We start from the raw sequence: 24,195 nt of genomic DNA, 5'->3' as shown, positions 1-24,195 counted from the left end.
GCTAAGACAGGCATGGGGAAGATGATGAGTGGCCACTAAGGGTTCAGCTGCCCAATCGGAGCCCCGGACACCAGTCTGACCTGTCACCTATTCACTGAGTGCTCTTGGTCAGGTCATCTCCCCTAACCTCGGCTCCCTCACCTGTAATGTAGAAAGAATGATAATATTTGCCGCTTAGGTCTGTGCACTTTTGGACATTTATCCCAGAGAAATTCGAATAGGTTCAAGTACAAGTCTTTCCACTCATGTTCACAGCAGCTTTATTTGCAACAGCCAAAAGGTAGAACCAGCCCAGGCATCCTCAAACGGGTGTACGGACAAACTGTGATACGCCCTCACCATGGAATACCACTCAGCAAGAGAAAGGAATGAACAACACCTGGATGGACCTCCAGGGAATTTTTCTGGGTGAAAAAGAGCCAGTCCCAGGGTTATATCCTGAATGAGTACATATATATGACATTTTTGAAATGACAGAATTTTAGAAATAGAGAAAGGTTAGTGGTTGCCAGCGGGTAGAGAAGGGGTGGAGGATGGGGCAGGAAGGAGGTCGGCATGGTTATAAAAGGTCAACAGGAGGGGTCCTTGTGGTGATGAAGCTATTCAGTATCTTGTCCAGCTACAAAATTTGGACAGAACGTGCAGGGCAGCCATGCAAGGCCCATGGATAGTAAAGAGCAGGCAGATTAAGAGAAAATTTCAAAATATCACCAAACTAGCAGAAAGTCTCCCATTTTTTTCTCCAATATCCCCTGTATGGGCTCACAGTGGCCTCAAACCTGGACACAGGTACCAGGCTCAAGGAGAGACAGAGAGACCGAGAGACAGGTCTGGGGGGAAAAACACAAGCCCTCCAGAAGGGGGAAGAGACACAGCAGGGAAATCTTGTTTCAATTTTTATTTTCTTCTGTTCTCTTGCACTCAGTCCTCAGACATTCCCGGGGCATAGGTAATGACAGCAGCCACAGCAGTGACCCATGGCCCCTACTTGAGAGGGAGCAGAACCTTCCTCACTGATCAGAAAAGCTGTGGTCCCGCCTCTGTCTCCCAATCTGGATGCAGGCACAGCTATCAACTGTGCGCAGCAGAGCAGAGTAACTCAAGTCCCAGCTCTCTGAAGGGAGGACCCACAGCGAGTCCAGGGAACCAGAAATCACTAAGGAGCCCACAGAGTGGGAGGAGGCAAGGAAAGGGACCCTTTAAAGCTGTGCATGAGCTCCTGGGCTCACCCCTAAGCTGCATGCACGTGCACGTGCCTGACCCTGAACAGCATACCTAAGACTGAGAACTGAACACAGAACAAACCATCATCCAGATCCAAGACTGGCCACTGGGTGGTGCACACGCAGGGCAGCTCTGACCAGCATGGCAGAGCTTTTGGAAACTGACCTGCCGTCAGGACCACGGCTGCCAGGAGGCTGGTGGGAACTTGCTGAATGGGTCAAATGCCCGATCAAACAAAACTAAAGTCCTCTGTGGCATTTAAACAAGACCTAGAGCCTCATAATATAGTATTCAAAATGTCTGTAATACAAATGAAAGTGACTTAGCATATGAAAAAACAGAAAAATCTCAACTTTTACCCTCAAAGACAAGGACCAGACCCCCATACCTTGATGACGCAGATGTTAGAACAATCAGAAAGACTTAGAACTAGCTATTATAAAAATGCTCCAGGAAGTAAGGGCAAACACTCTTAAACTGAATGCAAGGATAGGAAGTCTCAGCAAAGAAAGAGAATATAAAGAAGAAGCAAATTGAAATTTTAGAACTCAAAAGTACAATAACCAAAGTGTTAAAGCTCACCAGATGGGCTCATTAACAGTATCGAGACAGCAGAGGAATGAATCATTGAGTATGAGGATAGATTATCAGAAATTATCCAATCTGAAAGACAAAAAAAAAAAGGGAAGGAAAAGAATTCTAAGAACAGAAAAAAACAAATGAACAGGAACTCATGGACCTGAACCAGAAGGTCTAACATTCATGTCCTAGGAATCCCAGAAGGAAAGGAGAAAGAAAAAATGCAGTGCAGAAAAATATCTAAGAAAATAATAGCTGAAAACTTCTCAAAGTTATCAAAAAGTGAAACCTACAGATTCAAGAAGCTCAGTGAATCCCCAAAAGGAGACACTCAAAGAAACCCATGCCTAGATACATTATCATCAAAATAATCAAAGCAGAAGACAAAGAAAAATATCTTGAATGCAGCCAGAGAAAAACAACACATTACTTACAGGAAAACAATGAAGCAAAACCCAACAAAACTAAAAGGAGAAACAAATCCACAATTATAGTTAGAGAGTTCAACACTCATCTCTCTGTTCAAGGAAACAAACAGACGAAATCAGCAAGGATATGGATGAACTGACAACACCATCAAGCAATTGGATCTAATTTATAAAACACCACCAATAGCAAAATGCACGTTTTTTTCAAGTGCACACAGAACACAAAGATCAACAACCACTTCCTGGGTCATAAAACAAACCTTAACAAATTTACAAGAACTGAAACCATACAAAGTATGTTTTCTAATAATAATGAAATTAAACTAGAAATCGATTACAGAATGATAACAGGATATCCAAAAACTTGAAAACTAAAACATATCTAAATAATTGATAAGTCAAAGAGTTCTCAAGGAAAATTAGAAAATATTTTTAATTGAATGAGAATGAAACTACGATGTAACAAAACTTGCAGAATCCAGCTAAAGCAGTGCTGAGAGAGAAATTTTTATCATTAAATGCTTATTTTAAGAAAGAAGAAAGGGCTTAACCCAATGATCTAAGTTTCCATCATTAGAAACTAGAAGAGCAAAATAAACCAAAGTAAGCAGAAAAAATATATAATAAAGAATAGAAATAAATGAAATTGAAAAAAGAAAAGTAATAGGGAAAAATCAGTGAAATGAAAAACTGGTTTTTCAAAATAATAAAATTGATAAAACTCTAGCAAGAATGACAAATAAGAAAAAGAAGATACAAGCTATTAATACCAGGAACACAAGAAAGCATATCATTACAGACCCTCAAACATCAACAGTGCAATAAAGGAATACCATAAACAACTCTATGCCAATACATTTGACAATTTAGATTAAATGGGAAAATTCCACAAAAACTAGAAACTAACAAAATTCACCCAAGATGAAATAGATAATATGAATAGTTTGATAACCATTTTTAAAAACTGAATTCATAGTTTAAGATCTTTTAAAAACGAAGTTTCCAGGTCCAGGTAGTTAAACTGATGAATTCTACCAAACATTTAAAGAAGAAATAACACCATTCTATACAATTTCTTCCGGGAAAGAGGAAAGGAGGAAATACTTACCAGTTAATTTTATGAGGCTGGTACCTGATACCAAAACCAAAACCCTGATACCAAAACCAAAGATAGTACAAGCGAAAATATTTTAAAAGCTACAGACCAATATCTTTCATGAACATAAGCACAAAAATCCTTAACAAAATACTAGAAAATTGAATGTATCAATATATAGAAGGAATAATACACCACAACCTAGTATAGTTTACCCCAGGAATGCAAGGCTAGTTCACTATTCAAAACTTAATCAGTGTGATCTGCCACATGAACAGCCTGCGGAAAGCCCATATGACCCTGTGAATTGATACAGACAAATCATTTGACAAAACTCAATATCCACCAATGATTTTTTTAAAACTCTCTAAAAACTAGAAATACAAGAGAACTTCCTCAATCTAATAAAGGGAATCTACCAAAAAAGAAAAAAATTCCTACAGTCAGTATCATACCTATGATGATGAAACACTTTTCTCCTAAGATTGGGAATTAGGCAAGAATATCTATTCTCAACACTCACGTTGAACATCATCCTGGAAGTCTCAGCCAGTGCAATAAGACAAGACAAAGCAATAAAAGATACACAAATCAGGTGGAGAAAAAGGAACCCTCCTACACTGTTGGAGGGAATGTAAATTGGTACAGCCACTATGGAGAACAGTATGGAGGTTCCTTAAAAAACTAAAAACAGAGTTACTGTATGATCCAGTAATCCCACTCCTGGGCATACATCCAAAGAAAACTATAATTCAAAAAGATACATGCACCCCAGTATTCATTGCAGCGCTATCTGCAATAGCCAAGACATGGAAGCAACCTAAATGTCCACAGACAGATGAACGGATAAAGAATATGTTTTATATATACACAATGGAATATTACTCAGCCATAAAAAAGAATGAAATAATGCCATTTGCAGCAACATGGAGGGACCTAGAGATTATCATACTAGTGAAGTAAGTCAGACAGAGAAAGACAAATACCATATGGTACCACTTATATGTGGAATCTAACAAAATGATACAAGTGAACTTATTTACAAAACAGAAATGGACCCAAAGACATAGAAAACAAACTTATGGTTACCAAAGGGGAAAAGGGAGGTAATAAATTAGGAATTTGGGATTAACACACTACTATATATAAGACAGATAACCAACAAGCACCTACCATATAGCACAGGGAACTATACTCAATATTTTGTAATAACCTATAGGGGAAAATAATCTGAAAAATTATATTTTTATATATATATATATATATAACTGAATTACTTTTCTGTACACCTTAAACTAACACAACATAAATCAACTTTACTTCAATTTTAAAAAAGGCACACAGGGACTTCCCTGGTGGCACCATGGTTAAGACTCCACGCTCCCAATGCAGGGGGCCCAGGTTCAATCCCTGGTCAGGGAACTAGATCCCACATGCATGCCACAACTAAGAGCTCACATGCCACAACTAAGGAGCCCTCCTGCCACAACTAAGACCCAGTGCAACCAAATTAATTAGTTAATTAATTAAAAATTTTTTTTAATGGCATACAAATAAGAAAGAAAGAAAACTCTCCCTATTCACAGGATGGCTAAAATAAAATGTCTACCCACACCAAGTATTGGCAAGAACATGGAGAAACTGGAACTCTCCTACACTGCTGGTGGGAATGTAAAATGATGCAACCACTCTGGAAAACAATCTAGCAGTTTCTCAAAAATGTAAACATTCATCTACGATATGATCCAACAATACCGCTCCTAGGTATTTTCCTGAGAGAAAGGAAAACACATATCCACACAAAGACATATACACAAATGTTAACAGCAGCTTTATTTGTAATAGCTCCCAGCTGGAAACAACATAAATATTCATCAGTAGATGAAAGGAAAAACTATGATAAATTCATACACTGGAATATTAATCAATGATAAAAAGAAAGAATTACTGATGCATGCTACAACATGCACCAATCTTGAAATAATCATGCTGAGTGAAGCAAGCCAGTCAAAAAACAAACACATTAATATAAATCTAGGAAATTCATATTGCCATTGACAGAAAGTGGATCAGGAGTTGCCTGAGAATGAGGTAAGGGGAGGGTGAGAGGAATCACAAAGGACACTAGGGAGTACCAATGACATTTTCATTATTTTGATTTTGGTAAAGGTTTCATAGTTGGATATGTATGTCAAAACATCAGATTCTATTATTTAAATGTATACAGTTCCTTGTATGTCAATTATACTCAAAGATTTTTTTTTTAACTCAACAGGCAGAAAACAAACAACCCAATTAAAAATGAACAAAAGGCTGTAACTGATACTTAGCCGAAGAGGGTACAGGGATAACAAATAAACACATGACAAGAAGTCTAACATCATTAGCCATCAGGGAAATGCAAATCAAGATCACGATGAGATACCACTACACACTCACTAAAATAGTTAAAACTAAAAATACTCACAATGCCGAGTGCTGGTGAAGATGCACAGAAGTGGGAACTCTCACCCTTTTCTGGTGGAAATGTATAGTGACGGAGCCACTCTGGAAAACAGTTGGGCAGTTACTTAAAAACTTAAACATTCACCTACCATATGACCCAGCAATCTCACTCCTGGTATTTACCCAAGAGAAATAAAGACATGTTTACACAAAAACCTGTACACAAATGTTAACAGCAGCTTCGTTCATAATCGCCAAAATCTGGAAACAATCCAGAAGTCCTTCAACTGGCGAACGATAAACAAATCACGGTCCATCCAAACCATGGAATACCACTCAGAAAGAAAAAAGAGGAGCCGTTGATACATGCAGCGGCTTGGCTGGATCTCAAAGGCATTGTGCTGAGTGAAAGAAGCCAGGCTCTAAGATTCCATTCTCTATGATTCCACTGATATGACACTCTGGAGAGGACAAAACTATCGTGATGAGGACTGACCAGGAGTTTCCAGGGGCTGGTGATGAGGGGAGGGTGTGACTGCACAGGGGTACATGAAGGAGATTTTTGGAGTGGTGCAGCTGCCCTGTATCTTGATTGCGATGATGATGACACAAACCTATACATGCGTTAATACTCATAGGACCATACAACAAAGAGAAAGTCAATTTTAGCATATGTTCACTTAAAAAAATAAAAAGGTAGGAAGGAGTGATGGGTGTTAGAGCTCTGTGGTCCCCCACCCTAGACCCTGTGTTAATGAAGAAAAACATCTCCCAAACCATGTGACTCCAATCAGAGCAGTAGGACCCTGGCTCTGCATCGGTTGGTGTCCAGGGAAGGGGGACAGATCCTCCCCGTGCAAAATGGAGAAAATTCACATTTGTTGGAAATCGCATAACCATGATTCTTCCACTCAGCCCATTTAGTCCTGAACCTAGAATGAGGTAATTATGCAGCCCAAGGAATCTTAACAGCATGGAGGAGAAACCCAAGCAAAGCCAGTGAGGGGGAAGTTCTACCAGAAACAGGAAATTTGAGCCTGACCAGAGGTCTCAGGGCTTCGCTCCCTCCCGCGATTGTGAGTTCTCAGCCAGGGCACTGTTAACCCTAAGGCGGCTCCGAGACTCCAAGTCTGCAGCAAACGTGCTTCTAAGGCAGACTTCGGAGTAAATCCCCACACATCGCTTGTCCTCAGCCCGCCACAGTGGTGAGATGGGTCTCGATGTACAGACTGACCACACGCACTGCAGGACATTTGTATTCCTGGCCCCTCCCCATCACTGTCAGAGCCAAAAGTTCCATCCCCGTGTTTGTCCAAACAACCCTTGGGCGGTGCCTCTGCTTGAGTGGCCGGAAAAAGAAAGGGATGTTGAGTTGGAAAAAACTGCTCTCTTCACCCTGATTGGAAGAGTGTCCCTAGGGCCCAGGGAACAACACAATTTCACGCAATGAGATGAAAAATCTTAATGTACAAACACCCTCAGTAGTTTTAGTCCCCTGTCTGTGAGAAAGGATGCCAGTTCTGACCACATAACCCCTCCCTTCCTCAGTACCCTTTGAGGAGTGGTCTGTGACCCTCAGACTGAACCGCATGAAGGTTAAAGCCTTCAGCAGGGCTACATCTGGACCACAGAACTTGTGGTTCAGACCATCAGCAAGGCAGCCTGAGGTCAAATAGAATGCCCTGGATTTGGAAACAGAAAACCTAAGTCCAAGCCTGGACCTCACTGCCTCACCTCTCTAAGCCTCAGGGTCCTCATCTGTAAAATGGGGATAACAGGACAAGCTCTTTCCCACGTCACAGTGCTTCACACATTCTGTTCCCTCTTTCTGTGGATGCTCTTCCCAGGCTCTCACAGCTGTTTCCTTCCTGTCCCAGAAGATTTCTTGCAAAATGCCACCTCCTCAGAGGCACTTTCTCATCCAAAGTAAACTCCCACCCCAGTCATGTTGTATCACAGTGTCCTGTTGAATTCTACCAGGCATTTGTCACTACTTGGATCGTCTCTGTCCTCTCTAGGCCATCGTTCTCTTCCAGACGAGAATGCAAGCACCAGGAAAGCAGAATCCTGGTCGTCTCACCTCCCCTCTATACACTAGGACCCAATACACAGCACACGCACACTGCATTTTGGTTGGATGAGTGATGATTCCCCAATTTCCAGGGTCGCTTCAGGGTCAGGGGAGCCTGGGCAAGCAAGTACTCTGCACCTCAGAGTTGGTGGGTGTCACTAAGTAGACCTCTGAGACACCCACTCACATGCTCCCTAGGAAACCAAGAGCAGGAGTTTGGTGTAAAAAGCCTCAAATCATAAGATTCGGAATGCTGCATTTCACCAGCTTGCCAGAGTACAATTTTGCTAGGAAATAAAAATACGTAATATTGCCACAAAATTCAGAACCAGTAAGAGTCCCAGTTTACTAGCCAGACCAGATGCATCTCTCCCTCTGTGTCAGTTATGTTCACCAAACATTCAGGAATCGACTTACAACATTCTTTCAAAGCAGGAACCCAGCCGAGGACTCCACACTGGAACTTAAATTACATTTGGACGCTAAGCTTACCACCTAAAATAAAACTGAACTTCTCCATGGTGTCTCAACACCCCACCCTCCCAAGACTGATCCATCAGCTGACATTTAAGTTAGGAGAGCAGGGTCTGCACTTTGTAGCAGTCAGACCCCAGGGGCATCACCCACCCTCGCAGTGCCTCAAATTTCCTCATCAGTGAAATGGGGATAATACTCACTACATAAATAGATAAATGAACACCAATCCTTACAACAGCATTAGCCCATGGTAGGCACTTAATAAACATTCCTGTGATCTGTATTCCTCGCTGGGAGGCTTTGAGCAAGCCATTTCACTTTTTGAGCCTCATTTTCTAGTCGGCAAAGTGGGTACAGAAATCCTTTCCTGCTTGCAAGGCTGCTGAGACAGTCAAATTAGATCACTTCCAAGAATGTGCTAGTTCCCCAGGGTTGCGTGGTCTCCCCTTGCTGACTGAGGGGAATTAGAGAGAGGCTAACGAGGTTTTAAAAGCATTTCTTCTCTAAGCAAAACCTGTGGGGATGAAAATCCTTTCCTGACCTTTTAATCAGAGCTATGAACCAAGTGCTAGGGGAAAAGGGAGAGGGAGTGGGGATATGTGCTATGATAGTCATTGGCATGGGGGTACCAGGACAGCAAGATGGAGTGGTGGCTAGAGGTGCAGGCTCCAGGCCAGCTGCTGTAGGAGGGAGGAAAAGGGCAGTGGGGCTGGAGATCTAGAGGGTCTAGCTGCACAGCACCACAGCTAGCCCCACATGGCACCCCTGTGCAAATCTGAAAAAGATATCCCTTCCCCAAGATACTCTGCTGCCACTTTCTGCAAAACTGACACAATAAATATACAAATCTACAATGACTATTACGTGAGTGGTGCCTTGGATTGTGCAGTATACAACCTATACAACTGTACTTAACAGCCTGAGGAGCCCATGCACCCAGTAAGGCTTAAGGAAATCAGCTGAGCACAGATATGCGGATTGTAAACGGTTACAAAACAGAACATGGAAAAGAACCTCAGCAGATGTGGAGAAACAGGAACCTTTATACATTACTGGTGGGGATGTAAAATGACTCAGTCACTGTGGAAAACAGTTTGGCAGTCCCTCAGAAAGTTAAACATAGAAATACCACATAACCAGTAATTCACTCCTAGGTATATACCCAAAAAGAATTGAAACAAAAAGTTGTACACAAATGTTCATGGCAGCATTATTGACAGTAGCTAGAAGGTGGCAACAGCCCAAATGTCCATTAGCAGAATGGATACATAAAATGTGATTTATCCACACAATAGAAGAGTAATCAGTCATAAAAAAGAATGACACATGCTATGATGTGGATTAGCCTCGAAAACATTATGCTGACAGAAGCCCATCACAAACAGCAGCATGATTCCATTATATGAACTGTCCAGAAGAGGTAAATCAAATCCACAGACATAGAAAGCAGACTAGTGATCGCCAGAGCCTGGGGAGAGGAGCAAACAGGGAGTGACTCTTTAAAGGTACTGGGTCTTGGGCTTCCCTGGTGGCGCAGTGGTTGGGAGTTGGCCTGCCGATGTGGGGGACGCGGGTTCGTGCCCCAGTCCAGGAGGATCCCGCATGCGGCTGGGCCCGAGAGCCATGGCCGCTGGGCCTGCACGTCCGGGGCCTGTGCTCCGCAACGGAGAGGCCTCAACAGTGAGAGGCCCGCGTACCGCAGAAAAAAAAAAAAAAAAAAAAAAGGTACTGGGTCTCCTTTTGGGGTGACAAAAGCGTTTCAGAACTAGATAGAGGTGATGACTGTACAACAGTGAATGTACAAAATTCCACTGAATTTAGCACTTTAAGATGGTTAATTTTGTGTAATGTGAGCATCACCTCAATTTTCAAAATCCCTCAGCAGTTACATTTAGTAAAAGCCAACAAGGACAGAGAACGACACACGGACCAGGTGCCCACCCCTTATGCTAAAAGGACACATAATCCCTGTCATGAACTTAGATCCCCTTGGGAAAGAGAAGAGAAGGGATGCAGAGGAAACTGACTCTCCAACATGAGAGTCTTAAACTCGGTGTGACCGAGTTCCTTGGAACCGGCACATTGGATCTTCCAGCACTCAGTAGAAACGGGATCTCAAGAGAGAAGTTTGATTATAGGGAAATAGGGAAAGGCACAGCTGTGCACACCAGATTCGAAAATGTGAAAGTCAAAATCTACACTCGGAGTAGAATCCTGTTATCATTCCCATCGCACGGACAAGCTCACCAAGACCTGGGGAAGCTAAACCACCTTGCCCAGGAGACACGGCTAATACCTAACAGGCGAACCCAGGCAGCCTAATCCTAGAACCCCAGTCTGGACCCACTCCCTCTACCACCTCCCACATGAAAAGAGGTCATCAGGCTAAAAAGGCTGTCAGAGCAAAGGAGCAGAGGGTTAAAACAGAATGCATGCTTCTGGGAGTACGCAAAGCTTGATCTTGGAGATGATGATGGTGATGACGGGCGTGGGGATGGTGATGACGATGCTGATTACGAGGATGATGGTGATGATGATGATAATGTCGGTGGTGATGGTGATGATAGAGATTGGAATAGTGTGCACAGCACAGGATAGTTTTAGTGATTTACTCAGGAAAAATATTTAAAATCCTTTGTATAATTTCTGGCATACAATAAAGCCCTCAGTGAATGCCATCTATTGTGACTGCTGTTGTCATCATTATAAACTTCTGGTTTTAAATGACTTGTAAGCCATTTTAAGTAGATGTTTAAGCACCCCTCAACCTGCGACCTGTATTCATTAAGACTTGAGGCCCATCTCAAGCTGGCTCATGCCAATCAGGGGATTACTTGCTTCTCCTAACTAGAGAGTCTGTGCTGCAGTTAATATGGACAAGGCTCACACAGTGCTCCCAGGTCCTGGTCTCCCTCCTTCCCTCTGCTGTTTTCCTCTGCTCCGGGTTCCATTTTGGGTAGGTTCTCCCACAGGGATGGCAAGGAGCTTCGGGCAGCCTCACGTCCAAATCATCACAGCTTGACAATCCCAGGGCAAACGGAGCGTCTCCTTTGCAGTGTTCCAGCAGAAGACTCCTGGAGGGCTCTCACTAGATACATTTGGGTCATACGACATCTCCGAACCAGTCACTGTGGTCAGAAAGGGTGGAAAGGGTATTCTCACTGCTGAGCCCAGGTCCTATGCTCCTGCAGTCAAGTGGACCGGGGGTGGAGGGAAGGTGATTGATTCCTTGAAGGGGAACAAAGGGGAGATGGGTGCAGAGTGGGCAAAATCAGCAGATAGCCACTGCATGCCCAGGGCATTGGGAGGTCCAGGCGTGGCCAGCTTGCTCCTTAGGGGAAGCATCCATTCAGCTGGCATCTACTGAGGGCTTGCATGCACCAAGCAAGTGGACCATTTCCTGCAGATCTGGAGAAGCTGGCCTCTTACCGGGATCCACTGCAGCTGTGGACGAGAGAAGACACTGCCTCCCTGGTCCTTCCATTACAAGAAAGGGTTAAAATCTTGGGGAGGAGCCTCCCCATTTGGGCAGCCCGATGGGAGGGAGGGAGCCCACCCACAGGCTTCCTGCAGGGGAGGGAAAGACTGGGTGGCCTGAGGCAAGGTATGCTGGGGTAGGCCTGCTTACTCAGAAAGCCCAGAGGCAGCAGATCCTGGGTCAGAGTTTAGCCCCAGAGAGCCAGGAGAGCCGCAGGGTTGAGTTCATTGTTCTTAACTGATATCATGATGCATCTTCTGGAGAAGAAGGAAATGATCTCCCAGGAATGCATGTAAAGATGGTCTACGGGGTGTTTCTGGGATTAGGCGGGCGACAGGAGCTGCAGGATTGAAAGTGGTGTGTGTGGGGGAGAGCGAATGAGTGTGTGAGCGCGTGTGGTGTACAAGGAGGAGGAGGAGTGCAGGGACCTCCACTGTCTTAGCCACTAACTCCCTAAGCCAGTTAGGGTCACAGTGAACCTCCCCTGAGTGCTGGGCACAGAGCCAAGCGTCTTCTGCTGTCGGCAGCTGAGTGAGGCGAGGCGCGGACTAACTCGGCTGCCGTTTCTCAGAGACACTGACTGACCGACGTGGCCAGCGCTGCGGTCTGGGACTCACACCCAAACCTTCTGACTCCGAAACCACCACCTTCCCACTACAGCCCGTGGCCTCCCATCCCCGACAAATGGCTATCCGTGTCTCTTTGTCCAGGCTTGGGAAACTCACTGAATCTGAAGAAAACAACCCTCCAGGCCAGTTGTACAAACTAGGGACCTTTGGGCTGGATTCATCCCTCACGTGGGTTTTGTTGGCCATCACTTTGTTTGGTAAAACTCTGGACTTTATTATCTTCAGGCAGTTCATCGTAGCTCACCACGCCATATTTCCTTACATCCCCAAATGCCGATCATTTCTGTTATCTGCCCTGCTACTCGAGGCCTTTCAGGGAACAGGGAACAACCAGCTGCTGACAGTGCTGTCACACAGGTCTTTGTCAAACTGAGCTGTGACTTCAGCCCTCCAGGACACAGTTCTGCCTCGGTACCCAGAAGGTGTCTAGTCCATCCTCCCATGATGATGAGGATGATGACAGTGATAGTGAGAAAGGTGGTGATGATGATGTTAAAGAAAAAAACCACTCATGACCCTTGTTAAAATGGTGAGGCAGCCTTTATTCAAGACTGTTGCAATAGGTGTAGGGTCCACTGCAATGAGATTTTGCAGGAGGAAAGAAACAGAGATTGGACTCAACTCTGAATTCAACAATGAAAAGTGAGAATTTACAGCCAGTGTCAACAGATGGAACATTAATAGTAGGAAGCATCAGGGATGGATGAGGGAGACTCTGGCTACCCAGACCCAACAGGGTTCTTGCTGAAGGCAGCCCAGGGGGTCAGACATCAGCAGGGAGCGTGGGGATGAGGAGGTCGGGTGGTCAGAAGTCAAAGGTGGGCGACTCTGGCTAAACCCACCGAGCAGGCTTCTGGCTAAAACTGGGCTCTCGAGGACATGCCCAAGGATGAGGCCTCGTTGAAAAAGTGCTCAGAGGTGCCTGACTAGAGTCTGGTCAAGGGAGAGTGGGTAAGTGGTGAGTGAGTGACTGGCCCCAAGCCCCACCCTCAACACGTCTGCAGTTGTGCAGCCCAATGCTGCCAGCATCTGCTCATCAAGTCTGACCAAGGCAAAGACAACTTTTGGCTGTGGTTTCATTTCAGTTATAAAGACACATGTTTTGAATTTTGAAACCACTCACAGGCCCTTCTTTCTCACCTTCACAGAACTCCCAGGGTCCTAGGGCACAATTAGGAAGTGCTGGTCTAGAATAAAACTGTGTTCCGGTTCCCAGTGGTAGGGAGTGTGGTCAGCTAGCTGTCAGTCCGTTCAGGTCTCTCCCAGCTGCAGAGAGCTGCCCGGCCAAGCCAGCCTCCCAGAGGCGTAGGTATAAGGGCTGGGCATTTAAGCCGACAGACACTCTGACCACAGTCCTCACTCCAAGTGCCCCATCAGACTGGCCCAGGCTCTACCAGGCCACATCTAAGTTCAGCTTCTTCCTCTACCCAGTCCTGTTTCCTCTGCCTTCCTTTCAAAAGTATTAATCCCCCAAAAAAGTCTTATACCCAACCTGTCTCAGTATCTAGTTCCAAAGGCCCACCTGTGACAGAGGCAGTGAAGAATTCTGGGGCTTCCCCGGTGGCGCAGTGGTTAAGAGACCGCCTGCCAACGCAGGGGACACAGGTTCGAGCCCTGGTCCAGGAGGATTCCACAGGCAACTAAGCCCGTGCACCACAACTACTGAGCCTGCGCTCTGGAGCCTGTGAGCCACAACTACTGAGCCCGCATGCCACAACCGCTGAAGCCCACACACCTAGAGCCCATGCTCTGCAACAAGAGAAGCCACTGCAGTGAGATGCCCACACACCACATCGAAGAGTGGCCCCCGTTCGCCACAACTAGAGAATGGCCTCGCAGCAACGAAGACCCAACGCAGTCAAAGATAAAAAAAAAGAAGAATTCTGACCTTTCTCCCCTCACACAGTCTCAGTGCTGGGGGGTCATGGGCGTATTTGCTTGACACCTCCAAATACATTAGAGAGCCTCAGTTCTCTGAGACAGAGCAGCCGGGCTGACGATGGAGATGGGATGAGGGAGGAAGGGGAAGGGAACCAGAGCCTCTGTGACCCTCCAGTTACCCGCTCTTGGCTGAATACACTGTGGGAAATCAGGGTTTACAGTTCCTCTCCCCAACAGAGAAAGAAGTGCCTTCAACACTAGAAAGAGACGTTAACACGGGGTCTTTAACACAGTGCCTGGCAGCCAGTCGGCCTTCAGCAAGTCACAATTATGCCTGTCCCACCACGAGGGGTCCTCCAGATTCATTTCCGTCGCTGGAAAGAAATAGATCAGACTTTAAGTCTCATATCTGGAAAGGGGCACTGAGAAGGACTGTGCTCTTGCACAGACGGCTCTTTCTGCCGTGCGGGGGCAGGGAGGCCAGTCCTCTGTTGCAGGACTTGATTTCCAAGTCCAGGTTGCCGCTCAGTCAACAAATCCAACTTTGTTTGGCAGCGAGGAGACGCTCGTCCCTTCTACCTTGCTAACCTGCTGCCTGGAAGCCTGGCATACAAAGCTTCTAGATTTGATGCTCTCTGATAAAGGAGGAGAACGTCCCACTTCCCCGACAGCTGTGAGGCCCTGTGTCCCCTGCAGAGGGTGAGTGACACAGCCATTGTCAGCCCCAAAAAGGGTTCAGACAGGAAAGGTCAAGCCCCCGGGGACAAGGTGGAAAGGTGGGCGTGGCCCCATCAACAAGTAAGGGTCACCTGAGAGCTGAGATGGGTCTTGCAGGCCCTGTGTTTCCTGCATTCCAAGGAGAGAAGCATACACATGGACATTCCACGAATAATGCAGAGGCTCCACAGCCTCTCCTGGGTGTCTCGTTGGGCGTGCACACACACACACACACAGGTCCAACTCACACCTGATCTTCCGTTTTGTGTCAGCAGGAAGAGTGGGTGGGAAGGTGACTTTCCAGGTTGGAGGGTCACTGACCCTAGAATGCAGCAAGCAAACATCCTAAAACACCACAGAGAGCCTCTGGAAACTGATTGGAACCATTTGTGTGGTCGACAAGAATGAGGGCCACAGAGGACTGGAAGGCCAGGACAATATCTGCTCTGTTCTGAGGCCGGGAACAGATGCCAGAGTTCTTTTGACTTTACAGCTTTTTCTTGGCTTGTGAGGGAAAAAGAGGCTGATTAAAAATGGGGCCTGCACTGGCTGACGAGAAGCCTGCCAGAATGTGGCACAAGCCACGGTGGGCCCGGCTGGAACCCTCGTTGATTCCAGCTCCCACTGGACACATGCATCAGGCAGCCGCCGCCAGCCTCCAAGGCCAAGAGGCCCCAGGGATGCTCCTTCCCTGTCTCTCGGGCTTTCTTCCTGCCCCTGCACCAGAGGCCATTTCCAGGCTAAAAGCAGAGCTACACCAACACCCGTCCGCCTTCCTCCAATTAATAAAACCTTTCAGAAATGGATGGAAAGATATTCAACCCCTCCAAACCCATTTCTTCCTGTAGCGGTGTCGTAGGTAAAGCCGAGTAAGCCCAGGGCATTGAGTTTCACTGGGCGAGTCACTGTGTGGTCTGTTCTGAGAGCCAAGACTTTCCAACCATACATTTCAACAGCGGTTACTCAAGTTTGGGTAAGAAAACACTTACCCAATTTCCGAGCAGACGGTGAACCACGGGGCCTGTAACACATAGAGAGAAGGAGCACGCGTTTCCCGGCAGCGCCCGGCTCCCAGGCCCGCGTGCACGTCCGTGGGGCTGATACAGGATGCGGCCAGGCCTGCCAATTAGCCTCTGGCCCCTTCAGTTGGAGATGGGGCAAGGTTCCCCCATGTGCAATTCAGAGAATTTCACACGGTGCCCGCTCCCCTGCTAGAGGGGTCGAGGCTCGTGGGAGGAAGCTGGAATGCAGATTGGAAAATGAAAATATTCTGTTAATGAGGAGCCAGAAAAGACTGGAAATGCCACAGCTAGAAGGGGCCTTGGAGAGGGGCGAGCTCAGGTCTTGGGGCCTCGGTGGCCTCGTGCATAAAATGAGGGAGTGGGGGTGGAGGTGGGACTGAGGCCAGCGGTCCAAGGCCACCCAAGGTGTTAGTGGCTCAGCTGGACTCAGACCCCTGACCCCAATCCAAGGCTCTTCCAGACACGTCATGCTCCCCATCCAGAATGGAGCCCAGTGAGCGCTCAGCTCAAGGCAGCATCCATGGAAGTGTTTGTTCTGCTTACACCCGAGAGGTAACTCTCCAGACCAGAGGATCGTCTTACCTTTCCTTTACACAACCCTCTGGGACGGATCTGACCCCCTGAGCCACTTCTAACCGGGCTCCTTCATTCATCCCACAGTGTTCTGAATTGTCCCACGGTGTGTGTGTGTGATATTTACTGAGCCCCCACCAGCTCCATCCCAGCCAGCGATGTGCTGCTCCTGTTCTGGGCTCTAGGGATGCAACCAAGGCATCACCCCCACCCTACAGAAGTTCTAAGCCAGCTGAGGAGGCAGATGCTGAACCAACAACTGGTGGTAGTGTGATGAGCAGGACAGTGGTCCTCACTTTCCCACAGACTGGCAGTTCCCTAAGGATGGGGCAATATGTTCTCTCCACCCCAAAGTTCACTGATGACCAGAGGACTGATAGCAACACACGCTGTTGGTTGGTTGGTGGCTGGTTGACTCATTACTGGTTGGTTGTCATTGGTTGAGTGGGTGGTTGTTCATTGGTTGGCTGGTTGGTTGGTTGGTTGGTTGGATGGATAGTTAATTGATTGACTAATTATTGGTTGGTTGTTATTGGTTGAGTAAATGGTTGTTAACAACAGGTTGGTTGGTTGGTTATATGGAGGGATGGATGGTTAGTTGATGGACTGTTTATTAGAGTGGTTGTTATTGGTTGGGTGGTGGTTGTTCATCAATTGGTTGATTAGTCGATTGGTTGTCTGGCTAAAAACAAAAGCCAGATCTAAACCAGCATGATGTCCTAAAGGGAACATGGACTTTGGCATCAGAGAGCATGGATCCCACTGCCAATTCTGCCACTTCCAAACTTTACAACCTAGAGAAAGTCCCTTCTCATTGACACTTCCAAGCCACAAGACCCTCATCTGTAAAACAGAAATAATAGCACCTACTTTGCAGTTAATATACGTAAAGTGACGAGTACATCAGTGGCACTCAGCAAATGGAAGCTATTATCATTACTATTATTCATCATGGAAATGAAGAATTAGAGTCTGTAACTTGTAAGGCATCTTTCTTTCTCACACACCCCCAACGTAATGTCACTCACTTCAAGATCTGCACACGATCACACAGGCCCGTCTATGTGGTGAGTGATGGGCCCAGAAAGAAATAGGGCTCATCAAAGCCATTGCATAATAAGAACTAACCTGTAATTTAGTGCATAGACCTCTTAAAGGAGTTTCAAATGGCATTGTCATTCAAGGGTCCCCTCCCTTGGTCATTTGGGATTAAAAGCCAGCACCAAACACAAGCATCTGATGGAGAGAAGTTCTCCCCAAAGCTCACCTAGCCATGATTCACAAGCATCCAAAACACTTTACGGTTTGCAAAGCACATTTATATCTAGAGGTCATGTGACACCCAGTATACTCCTGGAAGGCAGGCAAAGCTCAGTTAGTCTCCCCACTCTACAGATGATGCAACTGAGGCTCAGAGAAGGAGAGTTACTCAGACAAGTCACACAGCATAGCCCAAGGGAAGTCCTACGCCTTTGTACTGGGGCACAAGTTTAATGGGTATTGAACAGGAATCCTCCATCCCAAAACATCTCTGAAGTTGATGTTCCAATGTGAAATCCAAGGCAGGTGCTTTTGTCAACATGCTCTCCAAGGACAACCCACTACTCAAACACAGAAAGGTTCTAAACCACCATTTTTTTTAATTTCCCATGAAAATCCCAAAGAGCCATAAATGAAAATAAACATCTGGATATTAACATTAAGTCAAACATCATACAATTCTGGAAAATACCAGGGTAACAAGATGCCAGCTCAAATGACACTGGCTCAGCTCCCATGACATGTGTGGCAGGGGCCAATGCTCAACCTATCTCTCCAGGATTCTGGGAAGTGGGCATGGCTTCCTTCTTTTTCCTAGTCATGTCTGGCTCCAAGTTCTTGTTTGCACTGAAGTTTTCCATTTATACATCATATCACTGTCCTACATGTGACCGTCCCTGTCCTATTGGCCTAGTACAATAGATTAGACCCAGTGAAAAAGAAAATCAGTTAATGAGATGATAGAGCTAAAAGATCACATAGAATGCAACATACAGAAATTAAGAGGTGGAAAATATTAAGAGGAGTTAAGAGACATGGAGGACAGAATGAAAAGCTCCAACAAATATTTAATAATATTCCTTAAGAAGAAAATAGAGAATGAGAGAAAAGCACTTTTAGATGAAATAACACCTAAAGTTTTTCCAAAATCAAACAAGGACATGAATATTCAGACTGAAGGAACATACTGACTCACAAGCAGTTTGGGATGGATGGATGGAAGGATGGATAAATGGGTGGATGGATGAATAATCTAGTGGTGGATTTAAATAATGACATACCTGTGAAAAGATTCCCTTAGCTTAAAAAGAAACAATAAAATCCTAAATCACCTTGCTGCCAAGTTCATCTCCCAGAGGATGGAAAGAGATCTAAAACTCTTAAGCTCATTCTGACCAATGAAAAAGAACTAAAGAACTTCTTCGAGATGTGGCAATATAGGAATTTCTACCCTATATTGGAATTTGGAATACCCTACCCCACCTCATAGACATAAATAAACTCCAGATGCACTAAATGCTAAAGATGAAAAGCAAACTATTAAAACATTTGGAAGAAAATATAGAATAGCTTTATGAGTTTTGAGAATAATTTTTTAAACGAAAGGTAAAAATACAAAGATACATCATCATCATGATCACCATCATCAAAATCATCATCACCACCATCACCGCCATCACTATCACCACCACCATCATCAAAATCATTATCATCACCACTATCATCATCATCACTACATCATCGTCATCACCATCATCATTATCATCAACAACTAACACATAATGAGCACTGACCATACACATTTGATCCTACACATTCCATCTGCATCTGCTCGTTTCACGCTTATGAAAACCATCAGAGGCATACGTAAAAACACTGTTCCCATTTTGTAGATGAGAAACCTAAGGTTCAGAGAGGTTATGAGACCCGCCCCTTGTCCCACAGCTGGGAAGTGATGGGTTTGATGCCAGGGCTGGCCCATGTCCATGTCTTCCATCCTGCCTCTTTAGGTCCTGGCTCATGCCTGTCATTCTGAGCTCTCCACCAAATGTCTATGACCTGCCACCTTGAAGCCCATCCTCTTCATGCAGGGGCCAAAATATATTCATCCACACATTTCACAGAGTTCGTTAAGACCTACTAGGTCCTGGGGGTTCTGCAAGACCCCAGAGAGGTTGATTTCAATTTCACATGACTCATTCATCAGACTGATAGGAAGCACGAGGGCAAACATTTTTTTAAGTTTAGTAACACAAACAAACATACTGAATATTCTCCAAGGGTTCCATCATATAAGCATTGATATGAGGGCACTGAGCCTAATGGAAAGTGAAAGATCGACGCTGGGGAGGGTGGGAGTGAATAAACCCTCTCTGCACCCCCAGGTTTGCTGGAGAAAACTGTTTTTGCAGGTGGGAAAATGACTACATTTCAATCAGGATCAAATTCCGAAGGCTTTGCCAGCGCTCACAAGTGCCCACATGGCATAGAGCCCTGGCCTGGCCAAGTTCCTGCTCAATAACCTATTTCTACAGCTCTTTGGATGTTAAAAAAATGAAACACAAGATAAACTCAGCTGAAACCCAAACGAATGGATTCGTTCCCATTTTAATGCCATTTGAGGGTGTTTTATAGCCTGCACTGTGTATCTTTTGCACGTCTATTTTTAAATACTGCAAACTTAGTGATCATGATAAAATATATAAAACCCTTTAAGAAATTCCATCTACAAAATTACAGCAAGATCTAGGCGGTAAAAATATGCGGTCAATGTTGTTAGGCAGTGATGGCAGGACCTGAATTGTACTGAATCATTCCTTTGAACAAGGGGCACAAGCTAAAATATCTTGGTCTTCTTCCTGAAGGTTGTCCCAACTGTAAACCCACCCCCTCCATGAAAATGCAGCTGAGTGAAAACGGGGGTCAGCTCATATTCTCAAGACCATGCTTCTATGAGGAAGGCCTTCTGCCACTTTAATAAAACCAGCTAACACCTACTGCAGGCTAGGGGCTTTTCTACATGCTTACATATATAAATTCATTTAAGACTCACCACAGCCCTGTGAGACAGGTAATGTCATTGTCACTACTTTACAGAACTGGAAACTGAGCCACATAGAGGTTAAGCAAGTTGTCCAAAGACACACAGCTAGTAGGTGGCAGGCCTAATGGCTCTGATCCCCGCTCTTAACCACCACGCTCCCTGCCTCTTGTGGATGCCTGCTAACAAGGTCATACTTGATCATTGGTACTTTGCTGCCCGAAATAGAGATAATATAAGAATCCTGGTTTTACCTGTTAGAATATGATTCCCTCCCTCCAGAAGAAGCAGGCAGTGATGCCATCCAATAACTGTGCCACTACTAGCCCACACAGAACTCTGGTGTGAATTAGAAAAAGGTACCCCTTCCTCAATCTGTCAGAAAATAGTCATAATATACTTTTTGTTGGAACAAATCACTTTATTACCAGATTTTATTATGAAAAGTGTCATAACAAGCCCCCATATCTATGATATCTGTGATGCAAATGGGGCCCTTAGGGTTGTGCAGTGCACAACCTGAGCAACCATACATAGCAGTCTTACCCTCCATCCTCAGCCGAGTCAAAACAAATGCAGTTTGGACAGTGTCTCTGCAAAACCAGAGTGCAGTAAAGCAGAGACACTAGGAGAGTGGTCCCTAGCGTCACACCTCATGTAGTCATTGTTAGGATTCAGCAAAGGTAATACAATTAAAGTGTTTCTAGAAACTGCTCGGCAGGTGTCAGTTATTGCTCTCATTAGTCCATTCAAAACACCTTCCACTTTCTCATCCTCAGTTGCAGCCCACGGACAGCATTAGAGAGACTGGAAATTTCTCCTCCAGGGAGAATCCTCAGACAATCAAGTCTTAAAAGAACTCGCTCTTCAAGGAGGTACTCAGCCACGTTTCCTTACATGTTCTGTTAAAACTTCACCACAATGTTACTTCCCTTTTTCCCCTTCGTGGAAATGCTGCGTTGCTCGTGAGCAACGCGACCTAACATCGGCTTTGACTCTTCACCCCACTAAGTACCATGAGCGTGCACTAACCCTCAAGGCAACACTCTGAGGAAGGTATTTTATGCCCGTTTTACAGATAAGAAAACTGAGGCTCTGCCTGGGGAGCTGAGGACCAGACCTGACAATTCCAACCTGATGTATTTGGACTTCATAGCTATTGTTCTTAACAAAGTGGTAATTCAGCCAAAATAAACCCATTTTGTAAATGTAATAGATAAAGCTGACAGCAGTCAATCACAGCCCCGAAGCACACACAGCAAATGAAGATAGCGGCCCTCCTTGGACAAGAATCACTTCTACTTTCCTTGAAAGAAATAAGGGGAAACAGAACAGGTGATCGCTGTTCATGGCATTTGGTTTCTCGTGGAAACAGAGGCTAGAACTCAAGGTGCTCTGAGATTTTTAATACCTTCTCAACTCAAAGCACCACATGGAGGGTTATCATGTGTGAAGGGAAACATGTTTTCCACGTAATATTTCCCTTTCCAGTAGGACCCCATCACCCTTTTTAAAATAACAGCGTTATTGACATCTAATCCACACTATGCTGGGTGCTTTTATAGCTGTCATCTCATTTAATCCAAATCATTGCTCCACTGCACAGATTTGAAAACTGAGGCTCAGAGAGGTCAGTGTTCCCAAGGCCACCCAGTTGCTCCCTGGCAGGAGTAGGATTTGAACCTGGATCTGCCTGAGTCCATCTCCAAAGATCTTCCTACTCCTCCACGTTCTCTCTGCCGGAAGAGAAGGATGAGGCTGGAGGGTACAGTGACAGCAGCTGCCCTCTCACCATTTCACTGTGGGACATTTTAGAGACAGCTACAAAACTGCACTTTTATTTGGTTTACATAAACTCAAACGCATGCAATTTATCACTTCACCCATGCGTATCCTTGGGTTGGAGACGTGCCCACATCTAGGGAACCCCTAAGAACAAGCATTACACAAATAAACTTTTTTTCTAAATTCCCTCTGATTCCTGGAGCTACTGAAACAGCTCACCAATATTTCTGTAATTTTTTAAATCCCACAAAAGAAAGTTAGTGTACAACAGAAGCCTCTGTGGTTCTCGGCTGCATCCTAACCATCCTCGTGCCAAGTTTCTGAGTAGACTGGCCCTAACAGTGGAGCCCGGGAGAGCACGGCCTGCCTGAAAACACCAGTTTTGATATTTTACTCTGAAATATGATGCCAGCCAGTGCTGAGGAGTTGAAAACAAGGGAGCAGGAGCTCTCGACAAACACCCTTCCATCGTGGACCTGAGGTGCCAACCAACGGTTTAACCATCATTAAAGCCAATGAACTGAAACCAGGAAAATACCGTTATTTTACAATAAATTAATTCAATGTCTTAAAGCCAATTAATTTATTTTACAATAAATTACAGCCAATAAAATACAATTGAAACCAAAATTCATTTGCCTTTGACACAATTACAAGACAACTGGAATACGATCTAGAGAGAGTGTCCTCAAGTGACAAGATCATGGACCAGCAAGGTGAGGACCCCAGGTCCCCATCCCAGACCCACTGACAGGCCCTGGCCAACTTATTCATCAGTTTTCTTGTGGTAAAATGGGGACACAGGGTGTGGTATGGTATGAGGCTGTGTAAATGGTGTAGCACTCTTCAGGTGTGTGCTCCAGCTTGTCACTAGAGGACACTGTGCTGTTTAACGTGTTCCTTCACAAATGACAACGAATGTGGGATCATGGAGTCCAGAGATGGCTAAAGGGTCTCCACTCAAGTCTAATGATTGGAAATGGAGAACTGTGCTAAGAAGGATTCTGAGGCCAAATGTAAAGTCGGTGGGACGGAACTCTCTGGGATCAGTCAGCAATGTCTGTCACGTTTGAGGTGGGGGGGGGGGGACTCGGGTTAAACAAACGATGTACACTCCCCATAGAAAACAACACACGATCACCCTCCCCAAACTATGAGGTTATTTTCTTTATAAAAATATTCAAAAAGTGAGACCTTTGGTAATATATTCCAGGCATTAGCCATTCTCCACAGGAAACGCTCTCTAAACAGGTTTAATTCTTGTGAACTTTCCAAGGAAGGCGCAAATTCCATCTTCCTCTACTCCAGACTTGATACCCTAATGGAACGGGTGGTTTCCATTTTCTCAGGCCTCCTACTTTTCCAAACAGGACACAGAGATGAGCAGTCTTCAAAGAATTTTTCATGTTCATACACAAAGGCAGATTTTCCCATCTGCCTGGAGGTTGCTTTTGGGCCACGGCCATGGGAATCACAGAGAGCACTGCGACATTCGACATTCCGATGAGCTCCCCCGACAGAGCGACTTCACCCCTGCCAGGGAGGAGGGACCCCGCTCTGCACTTGCAGAGGCCACACTGCCCCCAGACGGCTCAGCTCTGCTCTCGGCCCCAAGGCCTGCAGCCCCTGGCTGCCGGCTGCTCCCCAGGCCGCTGCATCCTGCTGGTGGAGCTGGCGCTGCTCAGAAGGCCCACATCTGCGGCCCTGGC

The 24,195-nt window shown here is 45.4% G+C and overlaps 1 protein-coding gene across 1 annotated transcript in view; it reads right to left on the bottom strand.

Moving 5' to 3' along the window:
• The window catches only part of CUNH16orf95 (chromosome unknown C16orf95 homolog), a 475,446-nt gene that overhangs the window by 383,859 nt on the left and 67,392 nt on the right, over nucleotides 1–24,195 (bottom strand). Inside the window, 2 exon segments of the mRNA XM_027119903.1 lie at nucleotides 5,795–5,874; nucleotides 16,015–16,265. Coding sequence (XP_026975704.1) covers nucleotides 16,205–16,265 — 61 coding nt within the window. The 3' untranslated portion in view covers nucleotides 5,795–5,874; nucleotides 16,015–16,204.

This window comes from Aethalodelphis obliquidens, unplaced genomic scaffold (genome assembly GCF_003676395.1).
Source record: "Aethalodelphis obliquidens isolate GAN/ISIS:26980383/991018 unplaced genomic scaffold, ASM367639v1 scaffold20, whole genome shotgun sequence".
In the NCBI taxonomy this organism is placed as follows: Eukaryota; Metazoa; Chordata; class Mammalia; order Artiodactyla; family Delphinidae; genus Aethalodelphis; species Aethalodelphis obliquidens.
The sequence above is the reverse complement of the archived record's forward strand: the minus strand, read 5'-3'. Positions and strand labels throughout refer to the sequence as shown.